The sequence below is a fragment of the Syngnathoides biaculeatus genome, chromosome 2, assembly GCF_019802595.1.
Source record: "Syngnathoides biaculeatus isolate LvHL_M chromosome 2, ASM1980259v1, whole genome shotgun sequence".
Taxonomy (NCBI): Eukaryota; Metazoa; Chordata; class Actinopteri; order Syngnathiformes; family Syngnathidae; genus Syngnathoides; species Syngnathoides biaculeatus.
Window position 1 is genome coordinate 5,038,150 of NC_084641.1, and position 21,987 is coordinate 5,060,136.

General features: G+C 44.9%; 1 protein-coding gene across 5 annotated transcripts; it reads right to left on the reverse strand.

The window, feature by feature from the left end:
• Positions 1–4,874: 4,874 nt before the first annotated feature.
• lima1a (LIM domain and actin binding 1a) lies at positions 4,875–21,773 on the reverse strand. Of its 5 annotated transcripts, none has more exons than XM_061828317.1 (10): positions 21,657–21,773; positions 20,282–20,632; positions 10,663–10,729; positions 9,623–9,705; positions 9,478–9,543; positions 9,327–9,375; positions 8,145–8,240; positions 7,815–7,864; positions 7,617–7,750; positions 4,875–6,229 (listed from the first exon to the last, which is right to left on the reverse strand). In XM_061828317.1, exons 2-10 carry the CDS (start codon positions 20,411–20,413, stop codon positions 5,233–5,235), a joined length of 1,674 nt encoding a protein of 557 aa, XP_061684301.1. In that variant the 5' UTR covers positions 20,414–20,632; positions 21,657–21,773; the 3' UTR covers positions 4,875–5,232. The 5 variants fall into 5 exon arrangements, with proteins under 5 accessions (XP_061684301.1, XP_061684309.1, XP_061684316.1 ...); XM_061828325.1 differs by lacking the exon at positions 21,657–21,773 and adding an exon at positions 21,383–21,535; XM_061828332.1 differs by lacking the exon at positions 8,145–8,240.
• Between the last annotated feature and the right edge of the window lie 214 nt (positions 21,774–21,987).

A 21,987-nucleotide genomic window follows, 5' to 3' on the forward strand; every position in this document is an offset into this window, starting at 1 on the left:
GGTTGCCAGCCAATCGCAGGGCACATCAAGACAAACAGCCGCACTCAGAATCACACCTATGGGCAATTTAAGTTGTCCAGTTAATGTTGCATGTTATTGGGATGGAGGAAACCCACACAGGCAAACATGCAAACTCCACACAGGCGGGGCCGGGATCGAACTCGGGTCCTCAGAACTGTGAGGCCAACGATTTACCAGCTGATCCACCGTGTCGCCTCGGGCCAGAAAACAATTATATATAAGATATCAAAGTGTGAATTTTTTTTTTGTCAGACATGGGTCACAATTATTATTGGGAATTGAATCTATATTGTTTGTGATGCTACATGGTAAGACATACTGCAATAAGTTTGTTTCATCAATATTTTGATTTATTTCTGGCGAACCTTGCCTTCCACCACAGTTCATGTTTGCTCCAAGCCATTGGCGCACTCCAACATCACACTCAACTATTTTTAGGCATGCTGCGCCCATGCTGGCGTGTGGTGTGACAAAGGCCCGCAAGAGGTCTGCAATTATCTCTCCGTCTATCTCCTTGTCCTCACATTGTTTAAACAGTATCATCCGATGTGGATAGGTCCCATGACAACTTGGTAAATATTTACCCGCAGAAGTCGTGCAAATTTCTTGAGGTTACCTCTGCTATGCTTTTTGTTTTGTTTTTTTTTTTCAGTTGTTTTCCAAAGTTTCGTCTACCTGATTGTTTTGGAAGTTCTGGGCTGTCTTTCTTGAATAAATGTTTTTATACATTGTGCTTAGAAATGTCTGCAAAATCAGAATGAGATGGATTCCAGCAGCAGTGATTCATTCAGCAGTTTAGAAATCTTCTTTCGTAACAAAATAATCTGGCAGTATGATTGATTTCTTTTTTTAATTAAAATAAATAGAGGTGAGATTGCAAAATTTGTTGTTGCCACAGTGGCCCGGTTCGATGCTCATGTGGCAAATGAAAGACATGATTGGCATAGCCCCCCTGATCAGAACCTGAGTGGTGTTCGATTATTGGATTCAAGGGTCGTCCATAATGAACACCATTTTCAGATATTAGGGTTTCTATACGTCCACTTGGCACCAGGACACCCAAAACCGTGGTTCTTTGATCGACTTTGAATAGATCAAGCTTTTTTTTGGTCATGTCAGTACAACATTCATTGAAAAATATATAAACCTTTTGTGGCAGCACACTGGACCACTGGTTAGTACATTCGCTTCACAGTTGTGAGGTTGCAGGTTCAAATCCAGCCTCCCCTTTGTGGAGTAAGCGTGTTCTCCCAGTTCCCGTGTGAGTGTTCTCCAGGTACTACGCTTTCCTCCCAAATCCCCAAAACATGCATGACAGGTGAATTGAAGACTCTAAATTGCCCATCTGTGTGAACGTGTGTGTGAATGATTGTTTCTATGTGGACTGCAATTGGCTGGCAACCACTTCAGGGTTTACTCCGCCTCTCGCCTACAGTTAACTGGAATAGGCTCCGGCATACCCATGATTCAAGTGAGGATAAACAGTCTAGATAACGGGTGGATGGATAAAGTTTTTGCAGTTATCTCATTAGACTTGTTGCTGCATGTCTCGGGCACCAAGAGGAAGAAGAGGCATGGCTGTCAACTGATCACCTCCTGGTGGGGCTGTTGCCTCCAATGCTGGGTGGAGATGCCAGTCTGATCTGGCAGACTCTGGTGTATTGTGAGGTTCTGCTGAGAACGTCTGGCAGTGCCCCCTGTCAGGAGGAGTTTCAACTCCTACCGCCATCATAATTTCCCCCAGTGTGAGAGGGAGACATTGAGTCTGGGTGGACTATGTTGAGGGGGGTGACGGCATCTGCCCCATGAGGTTGTCACTTGCGGACACCAGCGGGAAAGGATGCCGTCAAGATAAAGAGGGAGTTCTACAGGGCCAGTTTGGCCTGTTGGACTCTGGATACAATCAGAATCAGAGTGATGGATACCAGTTGGACAAGCTGAACATGAGTTTTAAGATGTGGGATGCATTTGATGACGCCCTGGAGAACGTCAAAGAACAGTTGTGTGGCGTTTCAAATTTTGGGGGATATTTTCTAAACCATAATGAGGACAAGCCATGCATGAAATTGATTTTTTAGGTGTTTTACTCAATTTTATTCAATGAATAACTCAACAGTACATCAGTGACTGTGGCTCTCCTGTTCCAATGTGAGTATTACAGCAAGTTTAGTTTTTGAAAGACTAGCCAATCATTGACTTTTCTGTTGGTCAGTTTCAAAGCATCGACCTGGAAGGTATTCCAGGAAGCAGGTTCCATGAAAAGCTGACCTTGAGATGATGCTCCGGTTGCTATCCTTGCTAAAGACCTGGGAAGTGGAATTCCAACTGAGTCACTGAGAGTTTCCCAGAAGAGAAATTTCATCCTGCTTTCTGGAATTTCCCCGGCTTGTTTTTTTACTCTCAAATGGACATGGTGCTGTAGTGCTAAAGCTGGCCAATATGTCAGCCAATGTTTTGCTGAATGACCCCAAGACAACCCAAACCAAATAGTTCGTACCTACCTGCTGTGCGAAAATGTCTACCAGAAACCAGATTATTGAACTTCATTGTTTCAAGTCTGCACCTGGAAGTAGCGACTCCTAACGCCATCGTTAGGCAGTGTTGCAACCTTTTACAACATGGACTTCATTTATCCTCCTCACCTGCAGGAAGCCGAAAAGTATAATTTGCAGCACAACCCCAAACACAACCAAGTTTTGGTCCTGGTTTTCAGTTCAAGTCAACAACAGCCAATAACTTTCTGCCAACCGCCAAGAACCTTGGTGCCAATTGTTGACAAATACTAAAAGGTCTATTTCAGGGACATTAGACTCATTTGAGTTCAGGGACTTATTCAGCGCAATTTGTTGTCAAGCATAAAATAAAATAAATAACTTTTTTTTCTTTTGTTTTGGTGCAAAATATCCACATTTATTATCTTTTTGCAGCAATCTGGAATTTCTTGACTAACGAGTGGAATTGCAAATACTAATCGTATTCATGTACTATTTATGTATGCACATTTGATAAAAATAACAACACTTATGCCCACTCATAAATGTCGTCATCACGCCGCTGACATTACCTGCGCTCTGTCAGATGCAACTGAAGAGTTCCGACCCCCTTACTCTGCTTCTTCTTTTTACAAGTCCGAGGCCCTCTCGCCACCTGCTCTGTGCACCAGAGGGCGCCACCGCTGACGGAGTGCAGATCCAGCACACTCTGAGCATTTCCGGATTTGCTTTTCCACATTTGCCAGGGATGTTCCTGCACAGGTAAACTCACAGAACTACGCGTTCAGGTGCATTTTAAAGGTTATAAGCCAGGACAAAATGAGCGTTGAGCATTAGCAATTATTAGCAATTAAAATTCTGAATAAATCATTTGATTTATGTGAATGAAGGGCTACTTACTTTTTTTTTTTTTTGTCCAATCAGCTTAGTCTTTGCGTTACCCTGTCAATCACAGTTAGGGTTTCAGGTCACGGCCCCAGGTTTCCTGCATCGTGTGTATTCGACTTCCTCCCACAATCCAAAAATGTTGTTGACTGCACACATTGTCTGTAGGTGTGAATGGTTGTCTATTTGTACCCTGTGCCTGGCTGGTGACCAGGTCAAAGTGTAGCCCGGTTTTCACCCGAAGTCACGGCAGGTGCCACCCCACCCGTGGCCCTCAAGAGGAAGGATGGACGGACGAAAGGGTGGCCTACCTTTTCACAACAGAATGTACACTAGAATGGATCATTAGCTTCAAGTGGGAAGATCCTTTTTGATATGTACTGTAAATAATATGAGTTTGTCATATTCGCAAATGATCTGCCATGGTTTCATTTTCAGGGCACCCTAAAGCCCCGCTGACATTCCTTTATACATTGTAAAATAGATATTGTAATGAAAAATACATCTAACATTATTGACTTCAATGTCTATACGCAAAAATAAATAGGAGCAGAGAGCATGTCATCCATGCGCAAAGTTGCGTAAGTCTCATTCGACATCCAAGTCGTAGCCATATTGCCTGCAACGTCATCAGCAGATGTTACACGGGGACATTCGCCATTGAAAACATGCAGTGGCACCTGCTATGGGACACGGAAGCTCTTTTTGAAGAAGAGGACATCTCACAATCGAGTGAAGTGACTTGGGCAAGATTACCCTATTGTTTCGAGCCATATTTAGATGATATGCGGATCACTTCTGACTAACAACAGACCCCCCAACAGTATGTATGAGCCACCCCAGCCAAAGCCGTCCGCGGTGTACGAGGTGCCACCGAGCAAGGACGCGGCGCCGACGGGCACATCGACACATTTAGCACCCGACTTACGCATGCGGATGTTTTGTTACGTTCTGAGAGGATTACGTCCACCCCACTATTTTTTTTAGCAGCTCTATATACACCTACTTGTCATTTGGAACCCACGAAGCTCCCGTCCTTTGCACCTGTGCAATCAATTTTTCTCAATGAACCGGGTCTTTTGGGAAAAAAAAAAAAAAAAAAAAAAAAAGGAAGAGTAAATCCATCCTCCCGAATGTTCGAGCAAGATCCAGCAATACGAGCCGGTATTTTGGCTAACACGAAGGAACAACGAGCTACCTTCCTGCAGGTAAAACTGGGATAAGCACACAAGGCCGCCTGAGTGCACTCCTGCTGATGTCACTTCCTACTTCTCTAAAACAAATCCCTTGAGGATTTTCATGGACGCTATATACGTCAAAATAATGTTGTGTAGTGAAAAAACACCATTCTGGGTGCCTTTTTTTTAAAAAAATTAAAAACATTCTAAAAATCATGCTTTTGTGTCAGTGGGGCTTTAAAGGTACCTGTTGCTGCATTAGTCTCTTTCACAGGAATAACAACTGAGCCATTTTGTACAGAATTTATTTAAATAGCAAGTCATGGCCTTAAAAACAGCAGATAAAAATCAGAATATTCAATTTTGAATAATCCTTTTGTGAAAATGGACATACAGAAGAGTAATAGTGGTAATGGTAAGAAGCAGCTAGCTGCAATTGGAACACACATTCAAATGACAAAACGTAGTGTAAAATACCTCTGTAATATAATCTTTGGGCATTCAGGTATACATACATTCTGTAATTGGGACAAAGTTGGAACATTAAAAATATAAAGAGGGGAAAAAGTAGTTGGAATGGCTTTGAATGCAAGAGGTGGAGGCACAGTTCAAGACTAAAGACTGCAGCAGTGCGGCAAGGGAATGAGGAAGTGACTTTAGCAATCGTCATCCTCCTCTTCGTCGTAATAGCGATTTCGCTTGATCATTTCCTCCACGCTCAGCGTCTCCAGCTCCGCCATATCCTCAGCCTTCTCGCCCTCCCGGAAACCCGCACCCTGTGGTGAGCAGCCGGCTTCCGCCTCTTCCTCCAGAGATGACTTGTCGGCTTTTGCATCTTCGTGGTTCTCCGTCTGCTCCTCCTGGTGAGCGCGACCCCCTGCGCTGACCTCACGGGTGAGCTGACGCGTGGGCACGTCTTCTCCCTTCTCTGCATTTTGGCTGGCCTTCTCCAACACGTCTTCACCTTCCTTCTCAGACACATCTTCGCTCTCCTCTCCAAAGCTGCCGTTTACATCCACATGGCCGTCCTCTGTGGGTGCCCAGTCATCTGACAACAGTCCATCAGGCTGCGGCCCCCCGCTAGGGGACGCCTCATAAGGCTCGGCTGCGGCCTGGCCTGTCGGCGTGAGGGGTATGCGGAGCTCCTTTGAGGAGGAGATCCTCCGCTGACAGGAAGCTCCTATGGCTTGTTTGGGTGATGTGGAGTAAGAGGTGGAGCCGTCCTCCGGGGGCCACTTTGCTCGGATGGGCTTGCTGGCCCCCTCAGCGGGTACCGCGTCTCTACTGCTGCGGGCGCCGCCTTCCGGTTGTGGCGGCCAGGAGATTTTCAGCCTGCGTGCTTCAGCTGGCTTCTCGCTCTTCTCCGGGGATCCTTGTCCTAGAGCCTCCATGGTGGCGGTCAGGACGTTGACCTTGGCGAGTGGGGAATCCTCCACACTGGGGCTCGCCAGCTCCGAACTTTCTGCATGAGTACCGGTCTGCGGCGAAGTCGCTGGCGTCATCGTGGTCTCACCAGCCTCGGCTTTACTCTCCCACAGCTCCTTGTGGGGCCGGTGACCGAAGCCTTCATCGTAGTTGCCCTTGGCCTTGAAGAGCTGGCAGAAGTGCGGCTTGCAGTATACGTTGTTGTGCAGGGAGGCGTAGTTGACCAAACTTGACCATGAGAAAGGACAACAAAGGAAGGTGATGCTTTGAATCAACTTTATAAGAAGTACTGGTCTCAAACATACAACGCAGACCCCCTAGTGCATATTAACAAAAACTATCCTTTTTTTCCCTTTCGGCTTGTCCCATTAGGGGTCGCCACAGTGTGTCACGCTTTTCCACGTGAGCCTTTGGAATGCTTTTTAAGTGAGCCTATCTCCTGCATCCTCTCCTCGAACACCAACAGCCCTCATGTCTTCCCTCAAGGCTCCGTCACACCATGACGTTCTGGTCAACGTTCTCTGAACATTTCAATCGTTCTATTTTTCAGCGTTCTCAAATGAGGATGACACATTTGGTGTGTGATTAACGTGTGTCTAACACATGACTTAACGTGTGTCTAACGCACGAGAAGCGTGTAACAGTGACCAAATAAGATACCCCTAAAAACCATTAGCGTGTGCTAACGGGTCACTGGCGCGCAACGAGCTATTTGTCAACGTTAGACGAGCGTGTTGAGCGTGTGACTAAACGGGTGAATAACAACAGAATAGGGTTTTGCTGGCGTGTAATCTTTACAGAGGAACGGGAACGAAAACGTTGGAAATTTCATACTCACTTCAGTTGTTCTCGTGAGTTTGAATAGTCAGCATCATGCCGCCTAGACGAAAAAAGGTGGGGTGCGGACTTCAGCAACTAGCGCTGCAAGTAAGAATGCAAAGCATTGGTTTAATAACCCATATGCATGGACGTTCGGGAAACGCTCAATGGACGCCAAAGGACGTTCGTTTGACTTTAGTTACACGCTGTGTGCGCTAGGGGATTGTTCAGTGGTCGTTGACAGGTCGCCAGTGAGTCGTTCACTGCAAAGCAAACGATTAAGTAACAACCAAATAACGCTACAGTAACGACTGACTAACAATAGCCAAACGCGTGCAACGCTCGGCGAACGTTAGTAAAACATTCCACGAACGTTCTTGAACGTTCTGCAATGTTTAAAATTAAACGTTGATGAACGCTGATCTTGGTGAGAACTTTTGTGGATGTTCAAAACTTTTTTTCCGGACCGGCGTTCTCCGCCGATTCCCAGCGATCATTGACGTTCACTAGCGTTCAAACAACGCTCTTCTGGCGCTATCCCGGCGACCATGGCCAACTACCAACGTTTCCTCAAACGCTATAGAACGCTGACCAGAACGTCATGGTGTGACGGGGCCATCACTACATTTATCAAACTTCTCTTTAGTTTTCCTCACAAAATGTCAAAATGAGAACAGGTGCTTAGAAAGTATAGCTGCCATCAGTGTTGACAATGTTTCATATTGTAGTTGCTTTCAATTTCTGGGTTGTAATTACTGGGTCAGAATCAGCAGCTTCCAGTCGGCAGTTGCCTCACCTGAGTTTGGTGTTGCAGTGGCAGCAGCGGAAGCAAGCGCTGTGGAAAACTTGCTGATTGGCCACCAGCCTTTCCAGAGGGTACACGGTCTTCTGACAGGACACGCACGCCTCCCGCACAGGTGGCCGGAAATTCTGCCCGGGAGACTATTGTGATTAAAACCTGTGTTGAGTCGGCGATGAGGAGCAGAAGACTCACCCTGGGAGTTTTTGCCGGGGAACAGGATACGGCATTGCTGGCACCAGGACCTTGGGTGGAAAATGAACATTTTGGAAATGTGAAAGCAAAAAACATGCCACCACCCCAGCCCACCTCTTTCACTTGTGCCAGATTATGCAAAGTCAACAAAATTAAAGTGAGCGGCAGTGGGCTCACACCAGCCAATTGGAATTGCATAGTCTAAATTGGTCCCAAGATTTCATCTCTTATTACGGAATTCACAGCAATATTTCCCACACACATTTTCAATCAAACTAGTTGACGAAATAGTGCGGTGCAGTGACTCAGCTGGTAAAGTGTTGGCCTCACAGTTCTGAGGACCCGGGTTCAATCCCAGCCCCGCCTGTGTGGAGTTTCCATGTTCTCTCCGTGCCTGCGTGGGTTTTCTCCGGACACTCCGGTTTCCTCCCACATCCCAAAAAAATGCAACATTAATTGGACACTCAAATTGCCTCTAGGTGTTGATTATGAGTGTGGCTGTTTGTCTCGATGTGCCCAGCGATCGGATGGCGACCAGTTCAGGGTGTACCCCGCCTCCAGCCCATTGACAGCTGGGATAGGCTCCAGCACTCCTGCGACCCTCATGAGGATAAGCGGCTAAGAAAATTGATGGATGGATAGTTAACAAAACACCCAGTTGGACAAAGTTGATATGAAAGCCATAAAAGCTGATCAAATAAAACACCACAACGCTAACGTAAAACAACTTCAAACTGGGAAAAAAAAGCCTGTAAATCAAACCATGAAAATCAGACATTGTTTGATTTTGGTGGTAAATGGTTAACAGGGTTTTTGTGGCGTCCCAGCACCAGCAGTGGCCGCTTGCTCGGATGTGAGCTCAAGTACTGAGTATTCGGCTATTAACGTTCAGGTTATGAGAGGGCCCATCTGCCACCTGAGCTGCAACAAAATTCGACGAATGAAAATTAATATGGACTGGACAAAAATCATGGGACCCTTAACTTCGTTATTTTATGGCATAAGCTTTCGAGCGAATCACCGCAATCAAAATTTTTTCTTGAACATTTCCTGACTTCAAACGTCACATTTTTGTGATGTTTGCAGCTTTGTCTTTTTTAACAAATGGGGAACAACAATTTTGGTTGTGCCCTGTACAAAAAAAGTAAAGAAGACTGGAGCTACCCACTGTTGAAACCAAGACCTGTCCTGATATAAATATAATTGGACATCTACTGTATAAGCAAAGCTGAAACATTCAGTCTACAAAAGAGTTGATGAGGGTATTATTTTGTGCAGGCCACTTTCTTTCTTATTAATATTGTTTTAAAGATGTTTCTGTTGACCCTGCGATTGGGAACCAGTTCAGTTACTCCACCTCTCGCCCCAAGACAGATGGGAGGAGCTCCAGCTCGCCCACAACCCTTGTGAGCAGTACAGAAAATATATGGATGGACATTTCTTTTGGACCACTTTCATCAACAGAGTAGTCCTGAAAATTTTTCCCACATCCACGTCACAGAAATACATTACCATTGCTCTCAGCAGTAAAACTCTTTCTTGCTTGCTCGGGCTCTGGACTCTGTACAGAGACAAAAAGAACTTCTAGAAGTTGTGTCCTAAGTTCATTGATTAGAAAAAAAAAAAAAAAAAATCACTGCAATCCAGTTAAGGCTGAGCTCACCATATCCAGGAAGAAGGGTGGGACATTCTCCTTCTGTTTGCCACCAAACGGTTCTTGCAGATCAGTCTGAGAGAGATAAATTACTACTATGAGTGTTTTTGCTTGTTTTAAACGATCTTATGAAGTAGATAGTTCTCATACTGACCGGGGTGGCATCCTGTTTGGAGATGGCGGCCTGGTAGAGGGCCATCCTGTCTCGGAGAGGGGTTGATTCCGCGAGACTCCCATCTGATGCAAACGCAAGACGAAATGTTAAGAGTGAGAGGAAAAGTTCGTAGATCAAACGGTCAACCCACAGAATCAGGGAGTCTGTGAAATTGGGCATTTCAGGCAATAGCGGAGGCGCCTTGAACTTCCACACTAGCTGTTGCTTTCATGTTGTTCTGTATATACTGTAAGCGGCTTTGACATGGAATAGGTCGGCCATCATTTTCCACCTTAATGGGTCATGACAGAAACCCCCATTATACTTCTTGGAAAGCTGCTGTTTTCCACCTTTTTGGGTAAAGCTTGTAACACGCTGGGTTCAACCACCAAAACCACCTGAACGTTAATGCACTGTGCAGGATTTAGCTGCTAGTTTTCATTAGTGGTCACTAGTTTTGCAGTTGGTAGAGCGCTGGTGAAAAATCCACAAGCGCGGTTGAAGAATGGGGGCGACAACCTCTCAAAACAACCTCCTTAATCTCACCTATTTCCTCGGGTTATTTGTAGTTTTGGTGGTGATGTACAAAATTAGCAGTAAGACCAAAGTGTATTGAATGCGGTGCATCAAAATCTGATCCTGGGCCGCACATTTTCCATTACAGTACGATTGATGTGCGCGACTGATTCACTTGCTATGCGGTCGAGAGTTGACAACTGTCATTTTTATTTTTCAATTTTTTTGGGCCGTTGGGTTATGTTACTTGGTTAATTGGCCAATTCTCAACTTCCTAGGTAGTATCGGAGCCGAAAAGCTGGATGACAACTGTGAAATTGAACATCTGACACTCCTCCATCCCCTACAAATATTTGTGCGACACCTATAAGGCGTGCAACGGCGGTGTGACCACTCGTCATGTGAAAGTGTGCACGTTTTGGATAGATAAAAGCTGGATAGACGTTACTGCTCCAATACAACCGTTTTCGGTCTTATATTGTGCATTCAAATGATCACGTTCAAGCACAGATAAGGGTACATACCGCCCAGAACCTGCTCCATGCTGGCTGGATTAGCACAGTTTCCTCTGCTTGACTGCTGTCTTGACACCTTGAAAGAAAACAACATGAAAACAAAATAGGAGGCAATAAAACACAAGCCAGAAAGCAAAAAACTGCTCGAGAGTGTGTCCGGCATGACACACACTCTTCATTCAGGTGTCAACATGCACAGTTGACGTCCTCATCACAGTCATCCAAATGCAAGACACGTGTGTGTGTGTCCGTCTCGCCACTACTTTAATAATCCCCTTAATGAGCTCAGAAAGCCCGACAGACAACCTGTCTTATCGGCAGAAGACAAAAAAAAAAAAAAAGAAAAACACTCCACACTGCAGCTTCCATCCAGGTATTTGAATTTAAAATATGAAACCCTGGTGGAGTTGGAAGTGCGTCCAGAGTGCAATTTACATTACTGATTGCTCACTCATCTCCAGATTTACTTTAGCTAGCAGTAAGCAGTTCAAAAATGACAAAAACACATTTTGTCTTCATTGGGTTGACTCATCTTAGCACTAAAAATGGGCATAGCTGCATTCTTGCTCCATTCTTGTTGTCGAATGTCCGCACGCCTCAGCAAGTCGGCTTTCACAAGACCGCGCAGAACACAAACAGGGTTGTACTGCACTGCTGCATTTGTTTCGGGAGTGGAGGAGCGGGTCCTTGCCCTCACTTGATCTTGGAACACTCCACCAGTTACGGCTTGTTCTACTTCACTTCACCAATCTACTTCGTGAAGCTTGTAACAAAGTTCCCAACTGCAGTGGAAGTGGAAATTGCGCTCTGATGTGGTTTTCCTGGGTTGGTTATTATGACTATGAGAAAATCATAAAAATATATCATCACTTGATTGAGTTGCAGCTAGCTAATATTTTTAGAATACATGATTCAATGGATTCATTGAACAAATTTAGTTTGCAGTAAATTTTCTGAATACTTTTGACTAACTGTTGTTTACTTGGTATTTACTGATCAAACAAAACTAAATCAACAATTCAGCAATATCGGGAGTGATGTACTCACCCAACCTTATTGAATCTGAGCTTCTAAATCACTACGGATTTGTGTGTGTGTGTGTGTATATATGTATATATACACATATATACACACATACACATTCATTACTTTTTCACACAGGGCCAAGTAAGTAGTTTTTTTCCTGATTAAATGAAATCACCATTTAACAACAGCATCTTGAGTTTACACGGGTTATTTTAGTCCAACATTTACATTTGTTAGATGACTTTAACATTAAAATGCGGAACTATGCCCCCTCCCCCCCAAAAAAGGGATTTTGAGAAAGGAGCCAATACTTTTTAACAACCCCAAGACACCCACAAACCAAGAATGTAGACTAAAGGAACCTCCTTCGCTCCCAAACCACCTCAATGATGATAGATCTAACCCTCTGGGTGGGCGAGGTGCAGTTTAGAGGACGGATGGATGGACAGCTGGATGGACAGATCCCAGACACACGGGGGGTTAAGCATGTGGCTGGGCAGATGTAAACACATGCGGGAGGGTGGCTAAACAGGCCAGACAAAGAATCTGGTGCTAATCTAAAGACTGTTAAAGCTCGCTCACACACACGCACACACACGCACGCACACCCACGCACACACACACACACACACACACACACACACACACACACGACCAAAACAACAACACTCTGCCCTCACACATTCGGGCTCCCAAAAACCAAGACCAAGAAGAAAAGGGCACAGGCAATAAAGTTTGCCCCCTAAGAGTCACTCATCAAGTCCCCCACATGAAGGGAAGTTTGAGAGGCAGCTTTCCTTCCTCCAACAATGCAATTCACCACAAAGCAGACCATTGGGAAGACACCAGAGAGCAACGAGAAGCCCCCACACAGCCAAGTACCTCTCGTGGACACCAGTGAAGACGGAGACGAGAAGCTGGGGCCAGCGTTCACTCGGTGCAGTGCTCAACTCCAGTGGGGCCGGCCCGCTCTGGATCGCCGCTCGGAGAGGATATGAGGGCTTGAGTGCAGCCCCCAGAAAGGCTTCAGGGGAAGGCAGGGGGATGGGCAGCAGGAGCAGGTGCAGCGAGGGGGGTCGGGAGGATTCATGCAAGCTGTGAAGGGGGGGGGTCACTATGGAGCTTAATCAAGAACTGCTAGATGAGGTTTACTGCTCTTCCAAAATGAGAACGAGGACATGCCCCGCCAATCAAGGCCAGGTTACTATGGAGAACCGGCAGGCGGCTCCACAGTCATGTGACTTGCCTCGAGTCGTCAATTTCAGTTTAGGACCTTGGGACTTGCTTTGGCTTTATGAGATACAATTTGACGAGTCTTGCCTGTTTACGTCTGAAAATCTGCATTGTCGAGATTGCGTGCCGTACAAGTAGGCTACAGGACTTACAGCCGTATGATGAACTAGCTTCATTATCAGTTATACCTCAAATTGTGAAAACAAAGTAAAAAACAATATGGCGATTGGCTTGGGATCATTCAAAAGTAATTATGAATACATTCGTAGAGCTATGTGCAGGTCAAGGGTCTTGGCCAGGGACACGACGACGGCATGCGCTTGCGCCGGGGACGCCCTGCCCCACTTGTGATTTATGACTTGCCTAACGTAAGTCATGAGTTGACTCGACTTCCTTGAAATTTATTGCAGACTTCACTTGGGTTAATGTTATTGACTTAATTTGAGACTTGATTTTTTTTTTTTTTTCAGTTAAGGCTGTCAGTCTTGTGTGTAATACTTTTATGATAGTTATTGACCAATCTAAAGTCTTGAAAATGGCTGGTTCTCTTTGGCAATGCCAAATGCTAAATGGCTCAACAAACATGGTGTTTCCTAAAAAGTAATTCACTCTATGTCATAGATCATTTTACATTTGAGACTAAGGAAGTCCAAGGATACACATGTCATGGAAACAATGAGTCCCAGCGCCAAAGCAACGAGTCCCTGCAATTTATCATCACAGAATACAGATAATCATTTGCTGTATCACGGTTCGTGCTTTGCTGTCCTGCTATATTGCATAGTTTTATTGCAGTTCTTACTGGTTTATATTGTTTGTCCAATATTTTGTTATCATTGCTCTTGTTCTGTCAGTATATATTTTTGTGGTTTGGCCTGCCATGATATGTAATGATTAAAAAAACAACAACAACTATATTTTCCTCAAAACTTTCAAGATAAATGGTAGTATTGCTGATTTTTCATGCTACTGATGTAATGAAAAATAGAGCAGAACAAAGAATTGTGTCTTAAAAATTCATTTTTTTTTTTAAATTAAAAATAAGAGACCAACAGTAAATTATTCTCTATTGATTAAAATAATGGCTACGTTTCACAATATGAGCAACAAATAAACTCCTTTATAAAAATCTAGAAATTAGAATTCCCCACTTTGTTTTGACAGTGAAGTCAAAAAATGTTACATATTTTAATAAACGGTAACGACTGAACCAATTTAGAGGTTATGTTTGTTCAAAACCTTAGTTGTGGTTCCTAATGACGTTTCATATATTATATGCACTTTTAGTGAGAACTTCCCAATGAGAAGTACAAACAAAAATTACACAGATTGTTCCTTTTTAAGCGTCGTTTGTTCCAAATGTTCTCTTGCGTCATCTGTAATTTTCTACCCTTTCTCTATCTTTCAAGGAACTTCTTTTTTGGCTATGGTGTGGTTCCATATGGGAACTTTTCTGGGTCAGAACACAGAGTGTGGTCCGCTAGTTAGTGACCTGTTTTAAACGATATCGCCACAATCGAGCAAGACAGAGTGAGCTGTTTAGCTCCTTAGCTTGCTCGCTTGTTAGCTTGCAAGCTAGCAAACGTAAATAGTGGACTTTCCCTAAAGTGTCCCAGTTGTGCGCATGATAGAAATTACTGCCTGCATGCTTACACAACCTTGCATACACTTTTGTTCGATACATCCCATTATAGATACACAGCCTGATGTCCTTATACGCATGTAATTGCATAAAAGTCACACCAATATGACAAATGCACAATATATTTACAGAGGATATCTTGAGAGGTTCACTGGGTGCACTCCGCACCCCGGAATCTTTGCTAGCTAGAAGCGTTGTTGGTGTACGAACACTTGACACAAGTAAAAGTGACACACTCATTATGGCAGATGTACTGAAGTATCCCTAGCAATAGCCAACACATTCAATAGTTAAGTATAAAAGTGGAGCACCCCATGTCTCTGGGTGGCGAGATCTCAAGGCGCGGTGGGAGCATTGGACTGAATTTCCGAACTGACCTTGAACATTGGGGCAAAGCTAGGATTGGTCTGAGATTGCATGACACCACGACGGGAAGCACTTTTGGCCATAAAACAAGTGGAAAAGAACTTCTGCGAACTCTTCCACATGCATGCTGTTCTGACCCACGTACGGGAGAGCCCACAGCTGAACATTCTCCAACCTTTTTGCTTGCCTTTGTATTCCCCAATAAATTGTTGAACTTTCCATCTAGCCTAATCATCTAACACTACCCATTTATCCATACATTTTCCAAGCCGCTTATCTCAACCTGAAAAAAGGAATCGGCTAAGAGAGAAAAACATCTTCCATACTGTACACCTACTCGAAGTATCGGAGCCATAAGAATGCAGAATTGAGCACTTTTCATTCAATAAATGGAATTTCGTGTTCTATTGGGAAGCAAGTGCTTGTGGTAGTTTAGGCCTTGCTGTTTTTGATCCACACTCAGATGCCAAAGGCGGTGGCTTTTCTTTCCTGGCCTGACCACAGGACAATGGGGGGAGCAGTCGGGTGGAACAGGGCCGGAAGGTTGCCCACCAGCTGCTGGAAGCGGATGGGAGCGGTGAGGGACTGGACAGAAGAGGTACTCGAGGTATTTAGGCTCCAGGGTGGGTGAAACATGAGTGGAGGTGGAGGCTATGGATGAGGTTTGCGCACGTGACCGATGAGGTCAGCTTTGAGGCCATGTCACCAGCATGCTCGATGACATTGATTGCCTTCCATAGGTGTGCTTTTGACCAGTCCTTTTGAGGTTGTGTCTGGTTGATCGTAAATACTTTTTCAAAAAAGGCTTTTTAAAAGTAGTCTAGCAATTCTGTCAAGTGTGACAAGACATTTATTACATGGCAAGACACGGTGATCCCACTTATGATTCCCTTGACCCCTGGACTCTCAGGCCACGCTGGAATTGTGACCTCCAATATATTTCTGTTGCAAGAAAAAAATAAGATACTGTGTTAAGTATTTTAAATATTATTCATAAGTCCGCATATTTGTTTTCTTTTATGCTTTCATTCTGAAGATAGTGACTTTCCCTTGGGGATGAATTTGCAGGCGTGACTACAGATTGCATCACTTACATTTATTTTCTTGACCCATGTTCACACAAGAACGTGCAAGACCTGTCACACAGTTATGCCTTTTGGAATAAAATAACTAGTGCACAGTTAAAAAGGCCCATAGTACATTCAGCCACATACAATGCAGTGCGTGTCCTATAATCAACACCTTCGCTCCTCTCGCCAGTTATTGACGAAAACCGCCACTGTATACAATAATGACAAAGTGACTACCGTCAATCCACAGTCCAAAAAAGTCCAGGTGAGCACATCCATGCAGACGTCTTAAAATTGATGTCATGATAACTGCCACCTCGCCGAGGCTGATGTGATCGTTCATCTCGTCATTCGTTGATAAACCACCGCCTCTCGCGTTAGAAATCAGCAGAGCAAGTGACCCAACCATTTGACCAACTGACCTAAGGTGGCCAATTCCACATCCTCAAAATCGTGAAAGTTCGGCTGTATATAACCAAGTGATGACACTACTCAACAGGACAAAAGTGCATCTACTCTGGTCAAGAACTGTGCTCCATATTGGCGGCCACAATCTTTTTATGGCTTGTTCGTCACGGACCATCGTGAAAACGTGCGTGCCTGATAAAATAGCAGTTGATAAAACCAAGATTAGACGTCCACACCAATATCATATGCTGTCATCTCTCGTTTACGCTCCTCTCTCGAAGCATCCACATACGTCAAATGAAACGTAAGTGACAATTTCCAACGCAAAATAATGACCATAAATGTGTGTACGCATATAAATGTATACATGTAATGGGTCAGATCAAGTAGATAGATACGCACTGACATATTTCTGTTGTCATGGCAACCCAAACCTAATTTGACCATCAGCTACAAAGAGCGAACGTGAAAAGAGCAGTGCGAGTGAAGGGCAGCGGGGGGGCAGGAATAGGAGGAAATCGGTGAATACACACTAGTAGCCGTCAGCTGGGCGTCACATCATTAAACCAATGCACTAGCATCGAAAAAGTGTTTTGCAGTCACTGAGGGCAGCGATTGCCGTTTTCCTTGTCAAGCAAAAATGGCACGCTCTTGCTTTTAACTTTCCAAGTCGGCAGCAAACACAGCAAGTTGGATGGGTCGTCGTCATGACGACTGCCAATCATGCCCGAGCAGGCAGGCTGTTCTTCCTAACTGATTACAAAGACATTCTTGATGCAGAGCTAAAAGAAGAAAGTCACATGAGCGGACAGGCACACAAATTCCTAAGATCGGCGTAGCTTCGCCAAACTTTTTCCCACCAAGATGATTTCAAGCCCTGCTCACTTCCGAACGTGTCATCAAATCTCGGCAACCTTGCCGTGATACTTTCTTTGCGTTCCAAGACAACAGACCAACATGAGCTTTTTAGCTTTGACTGGATTTGAGTGGACACTCACCCGCTTGGTTCAACAAGGCCCCTCGGGGTGCGCTCGCAAACCGTCCTTATCATCTGGCAAGAACTGCCCAGCTGGCCTCAGAGCCTTTATGATGATGGATGATGGCTTAAAGACGCACATGCTGGAGGTGGCGTTAGCCTTTGCTGACATAATAAGGAGTGACCGTATTGGTGATGCAAGTTGATTGTCGCATGTGTGTGACCCAGCGGCCCAGGGATGACTTCCCATCATCTGTTGCTTTCCGGACTTCGAACTGGGAAGAACTGCCCGCTTGTTAACTGTGATTGAGTTACAAGTCACAGTAATGATTAGTTGGTCCTGAAAACATTACAAATGTTGTTTCAAAAGTGTTAACACACTGTGTGGGAGGGGAATTATGAGATGCAAAATGTTTTTTTTACTATAGTTTCTATTTAAAAATCTCACGTATTGTAACTCACTCGAATGGCGACTGTCGATCCATAAGTACCTGTGTAGGGATTACAATTTGTTTTGTAGCTAGGCATGTTAGACTATACTTTCAATGAGCTAACAATGTTTACTTTTTCCACACGTGCACTTGTACAAGCCAGTTCTGCTTTTCAGTAGACACACTACACTTTTAAGTTGATGACTGACGTTTTGACATTCATTTTCTTTCCTCCTGACTTCCTCTTATTCCTACGTGACTGCAATAACAGTAGTCCGCACGGAAACATGATCACCGCAAAATCACCTGTTATGGCAAAAAACATTTGATATAAAATTAGCCATCCATTTTCTGAGACGCTTATCCTCACAAAGGTCACGGGAGTGCTGGAGCCTATCCCAGCTATCATCAGGCAGGAGGCGGGGTACAGCCTGAACTGGTTGCCACTCAATCACAGGACACGTGGAGTCAAACAACAGTCCCACTCACTATCACACCTAATGGCAATTTAGAGTCTCTGATGAATGCATGCTTTGGGAATGTGGAAGGAAACCGGAGTGCCTAGAGAAAACCCACGCAGGCACAGGGAGATCATGCAAACTCAACACAGGCTGGGCCAGGATTTAAATTCCGGTCCTCAGAACTGTGCGGCCAATGCTCTAACCAGTTGCTCCACCGTGCTGCCATGCAAAATTAGAGTAGGGCAATTTAACAACTTACGCATGCAGGACCACAGTTCCTCTCTTGGTACACTGTCATAGGTTTTCTCTCGGTCCACAAAGACACAATGTAGCTCCTTCTGACCTTCTCTGTACTTTTCCACTAGCATCCTCAAGGCAAATAATGCATCTGTGGTACTCTTTCTAGGCATCGAAACCATATTGTTGCTCGCAGATACTTACTTCTGTCCTGAGTCTAGCCTCTACTACTCTTTCCCATAACTTCATTGTGTGGCTCATCATCTTTATCCCTCTGTAGTTCCCACAGCTCTGAACATCGCCTTTGTTCTTAAAAATGGGAGCAAGCACACTTTTCCTCCATTCTTCAGACATCTTCTCACCTACTGGTATTCTGTGAGACAGCAAAAAGTCAACTGCAATATGGCAAGGGATAACCGTATGCTGAATAAGGATGCTCTTGTCTCAAATGATTCAAAAGGACTTGTGTGAATTGTGGGCCATTGTAGTTGAATATATTACTATTTTATTCTGTTGTATCAATGGCAACAGGTTCAAATCGAGTAAGAGACAAGTTTGATGTGTTGTTTAGTGGAAGAACACACGTACTAGAGGTGCATTTTTTTTTCCAAAATCAATTAATCTGTGAGCCATTTTAAGGTTAATTTTATACGATGAGTTTTACATAATAATAGTCATAATAATAATAATAATGCATTCCACTTATATAATGCTTCATGAGGCTTCATGATACTCAAAGATGCTTTAGAATTGCAAGCATTATTCATTGACTCCTCCCTCACATATCGTGGTGGAAGCCACTTGTGAACCACAGCTCCCCGACAGGGAGCAGTCTGACTGAAGCCTGGCTGCCATTCTGTGGCTATGGTCTCTTCGACCGCCACAAAATGTCCAATCACATTCATTCGTAGGTAACCCGGGTCAAGTGTCTTGCCTAAGAGCACAAGAATGGCATGCGCTCAGGCGAGGATGTGAACCGGCGACTCTCTGATTGCAGGTTTAAAATGGACAAACGCTTCAAATTATGTATGTTTGTGGTTTGAACTGTAAATACTGGGAATTGGGACAGCCTGGCAGAGGTGGTAGAGTGGTCATCTCCCAAAAGTTGTGGGTTCGACCCTCAGTTCTTATGACCATATCCAAGTGTCCTTGAGCAAGATACTGAACGTCCATTTGCTGTCAATGCTGCGCCATCAGTAGTAGAATGAGGAGAGTGTCCAAGTACTATGAGTTTCTTGGAGGTAAAAAAGGCGCAATCAAAGCTAATAAAAAATTTCACTCACAGTTTCTCCATTTGCGGGTGAGCTCAATCGCTGTCTGTCATGAACTCCCAACAAGTTCTAGACATAGTCATAATCACTTTTTCATGTTCTTTTCCCATCATAAGTGACTCTTTGTGTTAACACGTCACGTCAGAAGACTCGTGAGAGCTTCAGCGTGACATTTTTTTCAGAGGCACATGATTGCAGGCTCAACGCGTCATGCTCCACTTTCAAACATTAGCGTCCTCTCGGAACATGACACGAGAAGCTGTCAGCTGACGGAAGGATGGCATGGAGAGTGTGCTGGGCGACTCAGAACACAATGCCTCCGAGGCTCTTTGACAAAAAGTGGTCTTATTGAGTGCAAGCGTGACCCATCGATCTGCTCTATTGGGGGGCGGAACGAAAGAAGATGAAGAACTTGTTGATTTGTTTGGAAATCAGAGCAGCAGGATTGACCGCAACGCAACGCCATTGGGTTCGTGTCCGTATGTTATCCATTCAGAGGCAACTCACCTGGTCCACCTCACCCTTCTCAAAGATCATCTTTAGGTTGTCGAGGGGAACGCTGGGCCTTTCGGAACGGTCCACTTCTGCACGTGCTCCTTCCCGCTCCTCCGCGACTCCGCTGAACTCAGCCTCCTCCATGTCTGTCTGCTTTGCCCACACTGCCGACTCAGCACCTCGATCTTCCAGCAGGCGCTAGCGGGTGCGGATCTGTGAGACTGGCCCCAGCTCACCGCCTCTTGATCGACGGCTGACTTTCTCGGAGTTCAGCGCTGACGAGTGCACGGCCGTGGCTAGGTCCTGTTTCTTGAAGGCACTTTGCTTGCTACCGTGAAGGGATGACTGCAAAGATTCTTCTACCTACAGAGAGGATTATGATGACACACAAAGAACACGAGTCATAACTCAAGCCAACACTCTCGATGAGCGTGAGATTCTTTCCCAATGTAAAATCTCATTTTATCCCAGAAACCAAAGGCAATACTTTCCTCTGTTCACAAATTAACGCAGAAATGGCAATGAACCATCTATTCATGCATCCATTTTTCTATAAAACTTATACTCCATTGGGTCTTGGACATGCTTGAGCCTATCCGAGCTATCTATCCATCCATCCATTTTCTTAGCCGCTTATCCTCACAAGGGTTGCGAGAGTGCTGGAGCCTATCCAAGCTGTCAACGTGCAGGAGGCAGTGTACGCCCTGAACTGGTTGCCAGACAATTGCAGGACACATTGAGACGAACAACAGTCACACTCACATTCACAACTATGGACAATTTAGAGTCTTCAATCAACCTACTGTGCATGTTTTTGGGATGTGGGAGGAAACCGGAGTGCCTGGACAAAAGGCACGCAGACAGGGAGAAGATGCAAACTCCACACAGCCGAGGCTGGATTTGAGCCCACAACCTCAGAACTGTGAGGCAGATGTGGTAATCAGTCATTCACCGTGCTGCTGCAATAATTCAATGAGTTGAAACCGTTAGCAAGAAAAGAGAACTTGTCTTTACCTGAAATAAAGACTCAAACCTTTCCGCAAATAAGACAAGAACAGGAGAATGACAAAACTTTACTGGAGCCAAATCAAGGCTCCAGATGTGATGACTCACCACTTCTGAGACACACAAGGAGGGATACAGTCCGCCTGATAAACCTGGAGATGGTTTGTACAATTTAGACCATAAAGACAAGACTAAGAATGAGACTGGAGACATTTGAAACCCAACTTAAGTGTGAGCAACTTTGTCAGACGGAGGGCCGGGTGGGGGTAGCAAAAAGACAGCAGAGACAGGAAACAACTCCACAAAAAGACAAAGAGCGATTCAGAGAAGGGTGTGCTGGTTCCAGTCAGAAAGGAAGAAGAAAAACAAAACAAGTCCAAACCTGAGAGAGACCATTCAGCAGTCCACTGGTGCGATTTGAGCGTCGGCAGGCCGACGAGAAATGCAGAGAGGTGCTCCGGATGCGACAGCCGCCAAAAGTGATCGACACCTATCCCGCCCCTTTTGGCCCATGAGAGGGAAGGAAATCGGGAGGGAGGGCCATGAGCACCATGGAGGGGGAGAAAATCAGAAACAGAGGTGGTCAGTGAGGGCAAAGAAGGAAAAGAAGTCCAGGAAATGAGGAGGGGGCTCCAAATACTCCCTCAACCTGCATTCTTGTGGATCTTCATTTGCTGTCGACTGCAGTTTCTGTCTTTCAATGGCCAAACTGG